The 9,400-nt window shown below is 40.5% G+C and overlaps 1 protein-coding gene across 1 annotated transcript; it reads right to left on the bottom strand.

Annotated features, from left to right (window-relative positions):
• On the bottom strand, positions 1 to 3,970 carry LOC144480883 (interleukin-6-like). The gene is made up of 4 exons (XM_078200519.1): positions 3,815 to 3,970; positions 3,505 to 3,618; positions 1,420 to 1,566; positions 1 to 162 (listed from the first exon to the last, which is right to left on the bottom strand). The coding sequence occupies exons 1-4, from the start codon at positions 3,968 to 3,970 to the stop codon at positions 1 to 3; spliced, it is 579 nt and encodes a 192-aa protein (XP_078056645.1).
• Between the last annotated feature and the right edge of the window lie 5,430 nt (positions 3,971 to 9,400).

Below are 9,400 nucleotides of genomic sequence, written 5' to 3'. Positions count from 1 at the left end.
TCAATTCATGAATCGAATGGCTCGAACAGTGCTCTCCATGAAGAGAGCAAAGTTTCTAAGGATCACGTGAATTTTCAATTGCTTGTCCCAGACACTTTTAGGAGGCTTGTCTGGAATAAAAGGCCCCTTGTGCTGGTGTGTGATACTTTCTTGAATCTTGTTCTGGAAAACAGAGAACAAAACAGCATTCAGCAACAGTTTACATGCTCGTCCAAGAATATAGTGCAGCAAAATAAAAGCCTATCACTTGGGCATCAAATCCTCACTGAAACTTTGGTAATGACAAACTGGGATCTGAGGGAAATGGCAAACTCTAATTCAGGCTCTCACCACCTCAAGTCAGTCATTATATAGTTGGATTTCTTTGGCTTGCTAACCCAATGAAGGAGTGTCTCTCTGTTTAGTCTACCTTATAATAAATCCATGTCATTGCAAGGTTCTGGCTTAATTAATATTATTGCATATTGATATTCACATATAAGGACAGAGAGTCGACAGTATTACTAAGGATTGTACTTAAACATTTGTTGTGAATTACAGTGTAATACTTGCATGCCTTTCATCCACAGGCTGAGCCTTACATCACTGATTTCTGCAAAACCTGCAAGCAAATCTTAGGAATTCGCAGACTAACTTAAGCCAATATCCTATGTTATTATTAGCTTTGCCTTAAACAATGATATGGCTAGTTGAAAATCTATTATCTATGTAAACAAAACATCTTTGGATTGCTTACCTACATGTTTCAATGGGGACCAGCATTTAGTGAGTCAGCTAACTGCATAGAAACCATTTTCCACTAATGTTACTTGCAAAAACAAAACTGGACAAAGAAGCTTTCTAGTTTAAAGGATTTATTTTTCTCAGAGACATCCCCTTCCCTCACAGATGAGAGTTGAGAGTTAATTCTAAGATTGAGCACTCCTGGTAGTGAATGATATTTACAAGGGGCATTGGTTGGAAATTTGTGATCCCACTGTCCATCTAAATGAATTTACACAGAAGCAAGTCCACCATTTTCCAGGAGAACTGGCTGCTGAAATGAATCCTTTTGCTTCTATTTCCTGTATAATGGGTATTCATCGGACTGCTTAGTGAAGTTTAAGGCTTTTTAAGACTAAAGAGCACTTTGTACTAACAAATTTCCAGTCTCTTATGCACTATTGAAGTTTTTAACTCCAGTATGTATTTGTTTATGTGTAATTTCAAACATGATTAATTGAAAGCCTTTTGTATGTTTGTCTATTAATCCTTTTTAGTGGGTTAAGTGAATGTTGGCTACAATGACTAGATTACTTTGCTGCAGAAATGTGCTTTGTCTTGATTCATTGATTTAGTTGTTTTTCTGAAGTTCCCACTTGCTTAGTAATCGAGCTCTAAACAGTGCTTGCTTAGTAATACACTAGAAGCAGTGATTACCTGGAGAATCAGTAGATCAGCCAGATTTTCTATGTTGACCAGCAGTACATCCACTTGCTGCTTTTCATTCTGAATCCACTGGTTCACAAATAATAGATGCTTTTTGTATTCACCAAGGCCCTCAACAATCTTTGCCAAACATTTTTTCTACAAAAAAGACAAAAACTTCTAAAGTTATTGAACATTAATAAAGCTGTAAGGATTACCCTCAAATCTAAGCCAATTTAACTTGAGAAATTGCTATCACTTGAAGATAGATTTCTACTTTGCTACTGGTCCAGTACGTTTCTACATGAAGGAGATACACACATTGTACCACTGGCTGCAATAAGGACAAATGTGGAAAAATTATTTTGATAATTTAAGAAGAAACTATAATATTACACTTTTGCAGTGTCTCCCACAACCTCAGGCCATCTGAAAACATTTACAGCCAATTCAAAACATTTGAATATAGCCATTCTTGTGATATAGGGAAACAACAGCTAAATTGTGTGCAGAAAAGACCCACAAATAACAACATGATAGGGACCAGATGATCTTTTTTGTGATATTTAATTATGCACTCCAAAAACATATTCAAGAAATAACTGCACTAAAATATAATTATTATCATGGCAAAAAGTCAACTGTTAATGACTTATCCCTAAACATAAAATCCCTAGCAAAGGTGAAAGATGAGCAACCTAAAAGAGTAATTCTGTTTCTTTCTCCTCCACAGATGCAGCTTGACTTTCTGAGTATTTCTATCACTTTTTATTTCTTAAAATATATTTTGAAAGACAGAAATGGGTTTCATAATCAAATAAAGGCTATACTACGGTGAGATAGAAAGTACTTTTCTTTGAATATCAGGTGATAGGATACAATCAATTGCAACTTATCAACAATTGCTATGACCCTGGTTGCCACTTTAGGACAGAACAGGTTGAGTATGCGCTGTGCATTCTCCAACCAGCATGAGTAGCAATAGAACCAACGAGGTAAGTTTTGAATTATTGTTGTGGAGTCATGAGGATCAGAAGTGCTCCATTGTGTTCCCCAACCACACCTGCATCAGGCTTTTCCCACCGTCCCCCCTAACAATGATGGCACCTTCTCCACCAGACATGTCTTGCCGCTAACTGGGTGGCGTCTGATGTTGCAGCAGCCTGCACTAGGCAAGCTGCATCAGGCAGCTTACCTGGCACAGGCATAATTCACAAATTCAATTAAGTTGAGACACGTGCCTCGAAACAATTACAGCCTCTACTGTGGAATGGATAAGCTACTGGCATGATCCAAAAGCTGCCCACACGCAAGGTAAAATTGATGTAGTCTTTGGCTGAAGTGGGGTTATAGAGGGAGGGATACTTGGACGCAGGCATACAGACAAAATTCAGCCGGCATTTTAAATTCTGGCTTTATTAAGAAGCATTAAAAAGTAAATTTGGTTGGTTGCAGCTTGGGATTTATCTGTAAGACAAGTTAAGGGTGGCTGGTATCTCAAAACTGGAGTGTTGCAATTCCACGACTGTCAACGGAATATACTTGCAGCAAGTTTACGTGAGCGTTTTCAATTATAAATGGGACCATAGGAATTTTACATCGAAAGAGTTGGTGCAATGTTGAAGTTTTACCAATATTTAACGATTTTATAGAAGCAGAACGTGAATGCATCAGGCTTTTAATATAGAGTAGAGTTTTTAATGTATTTCAGATGTCAATATTATTCACTGACTGTCATGATGCAGTTGCAGGCTTTGTGCACTGAGTTTCTGAGGTCTAACACACAAACTCTAAACTATATATTCAGCCACTGACAACACCACCAGTATAATTAAAAAGACAAAAAGGAGGAATCTCAGAGCTGCACTTCATTCTGAAAGTTCATATAAAAGCTGCTATTTGCTCCTGTAAGTAATTAGATCATTGGAAATGCTCAATGACTGATTTACTGGCAGGTTCCAGCTATGTATGGGGATACCTACAGGAAGTCACTTCAATAATACTGCATGTTGCACTGGAAACTGCCATGTGAAGGAAAATGCTTTTTGTCGACCTTCGGAGAAAGCGAATTTGGAAATGAAGTGAAAATATCTTTACCTTTTGGAAGCCCCTCCTGAAACATCTGTCTCTCTTCCTAAGTTGTGGCAGCTGCATGTTGTACATCTGTAGCGAACTCATCTTCCCATCACACAAGGAAAAGAAGTCACACAACTGAAAAATAACACCCAAATTTGTTATTACAAAACAATCACTCTAATAAAGGAGGTTGGAAAAAAAGAGTTCAATTCGTGAATTTAACAACATTTAATTAAATAGCATCAACAATTTATTCTACCAAAGGGCTGATTCGAGATCTTATTTCAATATTAAATCATGCTTGCATTAATTGCTGGAAGTTCAGACTCACTTGCCGGTTGCGCAGTTCCGCAGCAACACTCTGGATGAAAAGAGCCAGGGGTTCCAGATTCACATCTGCAGCAGCGGCGGGTATTTCAGTGCTCACATAAAGGTCCTCAGAGTCTCCCGAAGATTCAGGGAACGGGGAGACGGCCACTGGAGACATCAAGGCGGCTGTCACCCACAGCGACAGCAGAAGGATAGGCTGCCAGGGAGCTGGAAGAAAATAAACAAGAAGGGCCCCGTCAGTAGCGGTTTCTCCCCGGAGAGCCACGGGCAAAGCTCAAAGAGCCAGAGTTTGTACTCACAGAGCGGCGAGGGCATCCTGGGGGTCGCGGGCTGTGGCGAGAGGGCAGTCTATGTGGAGCTGTCTTGGGCTCGGGTGCTGAGACCTTTGGTATCATCACCGACATCTGGCCGTTTATTTATTGTCCAGGGTAAATCTGTTGGATTCCCCAACGGAAACCCCAATAAGTTGTTTTGAAATCCGCGTATTTTTAACTTCCTCCTGACAGGAATCTCCAGTGTACGGGGGCAAGTGTCAATTTTTTAAAAGCAAAACTGCAAGTTTATAAATATTTTCCGTTGACTGAAATAATAGAAACTATAACACAGCCAAGCTATTGATATGAACTGACTGGCCAGGCTTACCACATATATAAAAAAACATGATGTGTAAATAAGCTAAATATTACAAATATTTTAGCAATCTGCTGAATGAAACCAGTTTCTCTCACTCATCTCTTCTGATTCTTTTTCTCATCCTCTTCCTCTCTCATTACCTCAGAGTAAAATTTCTTGTGGCTGATCACATCTTTTATGTCATTGGCATCTTTTTCTCGAGATTGAACTTGGTGAACAGGTGCAAGAAAGCACACCTCAACCACACAAAGGCTCTACACAAGCGGGAAATGTTTTTTGTCCACGCAATTAATGTGCAGTGCTTTTTATTATGCCCAGGTTTTACTGGAGGTGCCTGGACCTAAAAAAGATAGCACAAACAATTCATCAATGAGCAAGTTCCACATAACATAAGGAAGATGACCATCTGTACAGTTACAGCAAAACAATGTAAAGTTTATTTATTAGTAACAATTACTTACATTCACACTGCAATGAAGTTACTGTGAAAATACCCTAGTCGCCACACTCCGGCGGCGCCTGTTTGGGTACACTGAGGGCGAATTTAGCATGGCCAATGCACCTAACCAGCACATCTTTTGGACTGTGGGAGGAAACCTCAGCACCCAGAGGAAACCCCCGGAGACACAGGGAGAACGTGCAGACTCCGCACAGACAGTGACCCAAGCCGGGTATTAAATCTGGGCCCCTGGCACTATGAGGCAGCGGTGGTAACTACTGTACCACTGTGGCGCAACCCCCCCACCCCCCCACACTTCCAGTCTGCAACATCAGGCCACCCACCCTAATTTAAGCAGCTCCACAAAGTCCTGTGTGCCTGCTTTAAAGGATTGCGTTATTTTCCAAGACACTTTCAAATTCTGTAAATTTTGCAGAAAGATCAATTAAATATTTTTAAATTGCATGTTGCCGTAAAGTCTTCCATATTTTGCTTCTTTCTTGAACAAATTCAATGATTCTCAATCAACAATTCCTGAAATAATCAATTTCGCATTTGCTCAAAAGACATCTAACAAGGCTTCATGCAAAATATTATCGATTTAAATGCAAGTGTGCAAAATTGGAGACAACTTCATGGACCAAATTGAAATTGGTTGGGTGGTAGGAGGGAGAGAGGCAGGATAAAAGTGACACTCAAATTAGCATGCAGTGTCAAATGCTGACTAATGTCCCACTGGAATTAATGCTGAGACCTGAACTTTTCATTAGATGAGCTGGACGTGTGGACAATGGGGGGTATATTCAAGTTTGTAGTTGATATTGTAGGCCAGTGAGATTTTATTAAGCTCGCCAGTATGTGGTCTGCTATTTATTCTTCCAAGAATGGAAAAATTACTGGGGTCCCTGGACTAGTAAAGCTGTCACTGATGTCATGGTGAAGCGCTGGTTGTCCTAAAACTTCAATGTTTGTGTGTGCATTTGATAATAACCCAATGTTCTTACTCATATCTGTATTAGTTATGTTGAAAAGTAATATGTCAGAGGATGGTCTTTGCATGCAAAGTGAGACAGGGGAATGATGGTTAAGAACCAGATTCCTTTGTTGACCTACTTAAAACAAGTTGAGTTAGATATAAATGTAGGTAGCACAGCTGCTGACTGTTAGAGTGGAACACCCTCCAGAAGTTAGCATGTTGAAGTGACTGTAAGTCTGTTCCCTTGAATGGATAACACATCCCTTGCTGTAATTTGCAGTGCTCCTAATAAAGAAAAATAACTTTAGATGTACTGGATATTAAGTGAGAATCTCACTGTACAGAACATTGGTCAGACCTCATTTGGGTATCTCCAAGCATATGCGGGTTGGGTTGATTGGCCATGGAAAATTGCCCCTTACTGTCAGGGGACCTAGCAGGGTAGATATGTGTGGTTACGCGGATAGGGTCTGGTGGGATTGTGGCCGGTGTAGACTCAATGGACCAAATGGCCTCCTTCTGCACTGTAGGGACTCTATGATGTCATTATTGAGTTCAGTTTTTGACACTCATCTTAGGGAGGATGTATTGTCCAGTAATGGTTAAGCTGATATCTGACATCAAATGGAGTCAGCTATTGAAAAGAAAAGCTTACACTTGTATAATGCCTTTCAGACAGCCATCTGATGTCACAAAGTGGTTTACAGCCAATACAATTTCTATTGATGTCTAGTCATTGGTTACAGTGTGGGAGACAATCTCTACACAGCAAACAGCAATGTCATAATGGCGAGATCATCTGTTCTTGTGATGTTGATTGAGGAATAAAAATTTTCCAGGACACCACGGGTCACTCCTCAATTCCTCTTCTTTTATTTCCACTTGAGAGGCCTCAATTTAACACTCCACCCAAAAGACAGGCATCTCCAACAGTGCAGCTCTTCCTCAGCACTACACTGCAGTATTAGCCTTGATTTTTGTGCTCAAGCCTTGGTGTGGATTTTGAATCCATGAACTTCTGATTCAGAGGCAAGAGTGTCCAGTTGAGCCATGGCTGATGGCTCCTCCAAAAGACCCGGTAAACTTAGATTGTAGTTTCTAAAGATGAGAACGTTAAGGGGTCGGCTGGATGAGTACTAACTGGTGTGCCATAGGATTTTGTGCTGTGACCATGATTGTTTTTAATTTATACCAATGACCAATAATTTATAACAAGCTGGTTTTAAATCATCTCAATCCATTTTTCAGCAGATAGGCACACATTAAAACCTGCCTGGAATCATTAACCTAGCTAGTATTGATTTTGATTGACAATATAATCTGCTATTCTGAAATGTGAGAAGAGTAATTAGACTGAGAATATCATTTTCATTCCCAAAGAAGGAATCCAAAATATGAAAAAATCAATCATCCATGACTTAGTTGTAGCGCTCTTGTCTCTGAGTCAGAACATTGTGGGTTCAAGTCCCACTTGAGATGTTTGAGCACCTAATTCAAACTGACAGTCAAGTGCAAGGGAGCATTGCAATGCCAGAGGTGATACTATCTTTCAGGTGTGACAAGTTAAACCAAAGGGGGCTGGTTGGCTCAGTTGGCTAGATGCGGTTCAGAATAATGCCGACAGTACTAGTTTGATTCCTATCCCAGTGGAGGTAGACTTAGGACCTGCCTATTTGCCCTGCCCTTGAGAGTGGAAGGCAATAGCAAACCACCACTGACAAAAACAGTCCAGGATGCAGCATCAGCTGCAAAGGCAACAAAGACCTGCCTTCGGGCAGAGCACATATGAATAAATGAAACAAAAATGAAGTGAAATCAAGGCCCTAATTGCCCATTCAGAAGGATGTGAAAGATGCCATGGCACTCTTTGAGGAAGAGCAGGGCTGCCTAATGTTCTGGTCAATGTTTACACCTCAATCAGCACAACCAAAACAAATTACCTGGCCATTTACCTCATTGCTGTTTGTGACTTCTTGCTGTGTGAAAATTAGCTGCTCTGTTCCCTACATTACATCTTAGCTTGATGGCCTTTAGTAACTACACTTCAGAAAAACCTAATTGGCTGTAAAGCATTTTGGAGGTCCTGTGGAAAGTTGCAAATTGTTTCTTTCTCGATAGTTTGGTATGAATAGATTTTGAAACATCTTTCTGCATCAGATAGTTTTTCTTTTTTTGGGTTTGCTCTCCAGGTTGCCATCCGAAACCCACAGTTCCAACAGCTACCTAGCTGCTTGTTTAGACTGAACCCAACACTGCTCCGATTTGGTGTTCCTTCTGATCACGATATAAGCTTTCATCCAACCCTTATTCTTCATCAAGATCTCCTATTATCACCTTTGTTAACATTGCCTAGGAACATAGGAACATAGGATCATAGGAATTATAAGCGATAGTAGGCAATTCAGCCCTTCGAGTCCACTCCGCCATTCTATATGATCATGGCTGATCTCCATTTCATCCTAACTCCACTTCACTATATTTTCCCCATAGCTCTTTATCCCGCTTTTGTTCAAATATTTATCTATCTCTTTCTTGAATCCATTGATTGATTCTTCAGGCACAGCACTCTCGGACAGTGAGTTCCATAGATTCACAACCCTCTGTGAGAAGTAGTTTCTCCTTATCTCTGTCTTGAACCTCCCCCCTCTTACGCTACGACTATGACCTCTTGTCCTAGACTGTTCTAGAAGGGGGAACATTTGGTTAACATTTACTTTATCAATCCTGTTGAGTATTTTATATACCTCAATCAAATCCCCCCTTATTCTTCTGTACTCCAGTGAATACAAGCCCAAGCTATTCAACCGTTCCTCATTCGACAGCCCCTTCAATCCTGGAAACAATCTAGTGAACCTCCTCTGAACCGCCTCCAGTGCCACCACATCCTTCCTCAAAGAAGGTGACAAAAACTACACACAATACTCCAAGTGTGGTCTCATCAATGCCTTATACAATTGTAGCAACACTTCTCTACTTTTATACTCTAGATCCTTTGCAATAAATGCCAACATTCCATTTGCCTTCCTTATAACATTTTGCACCTGCATTCCCACTTTCTGAGACTCGTGCACAAGGACACCCAGATCCCTTTGCAAGGATGCCTTTTGAATCTGTTTCCAATTTAAATAGTAATTTGCCCTTTTATGTTTCCAGCCAAAATGGATAACCTTGCATTTATCCACATTAATCTCCATCTGCCAGATTCTGGCCTATTCCCCTAGCCTGTCAATATCCATTTGTAAGCTTTTTATCTCCTCATCACAGCCTACTTTCCCACTTAATTTTGTGTTGTCAGCAAATATCGCTATGTTATACTCTATCCCTGCTTGTAGATCGTTGATATAGACTGAAAATAGTTGTGGTCTGAGAACTGAATCCCATGGGACTCCACTAGTTACAGATCGCCAACGGGAGAAGGACTCATTTATCCCAACCCTCTGCTTTCTATCAGTCAGCCAATCCTTAATCCAAGCTACTACTCTACCCCCAACCCTTTGGGATCTAACCCTCTGCATCAGTCTCTTGTGTGGCACCTTATC

The sequence above is a fragment of the Mustelus asterias genome, chromosome 2 (genome assembly GCF_964213995.1).
Source record: "Mustelus asterias chromosome 2, sMusAst1.hap1.1, whole genome shotgun sequence".
NCBI classification, from domain to species: domain Eukaryota; kingdom Metazoa; phylum Chordata; class Chondrichthyes; order Carcharhiniformes; family Triakidae; genus Mustelus; species Mustelus asterias.
This window is presented reverse-complemented; position numbering and strand designations above follow the sequence as displayed.

Excerpts from the sequence above, each read along its gene's own strand:
- LOC144480883 (XM_078200519.1), bottom strand. The coding sequence starts at position 3,970 with ATGTCTCCAGTGGCCGTCTCCCCGTTCCCTGAATCTTCGGGAGACTCT. Across the intron at positions 3,619-3,814 it reads CGGAACTGCGCAACCGGCAA|TTGTGTGACTTCTTTTCCTT; the intron begins GTGAGTCTGAAC and ends GTTATTTTTCAG. Across the intron at positions 163-1,419 it reads CTGATCTACTGATTCTCCAG|AACAAGATTCAAGAAAGTAT; the intron begins GTAATCACTGCT and ends TCTGTTTTCCAG.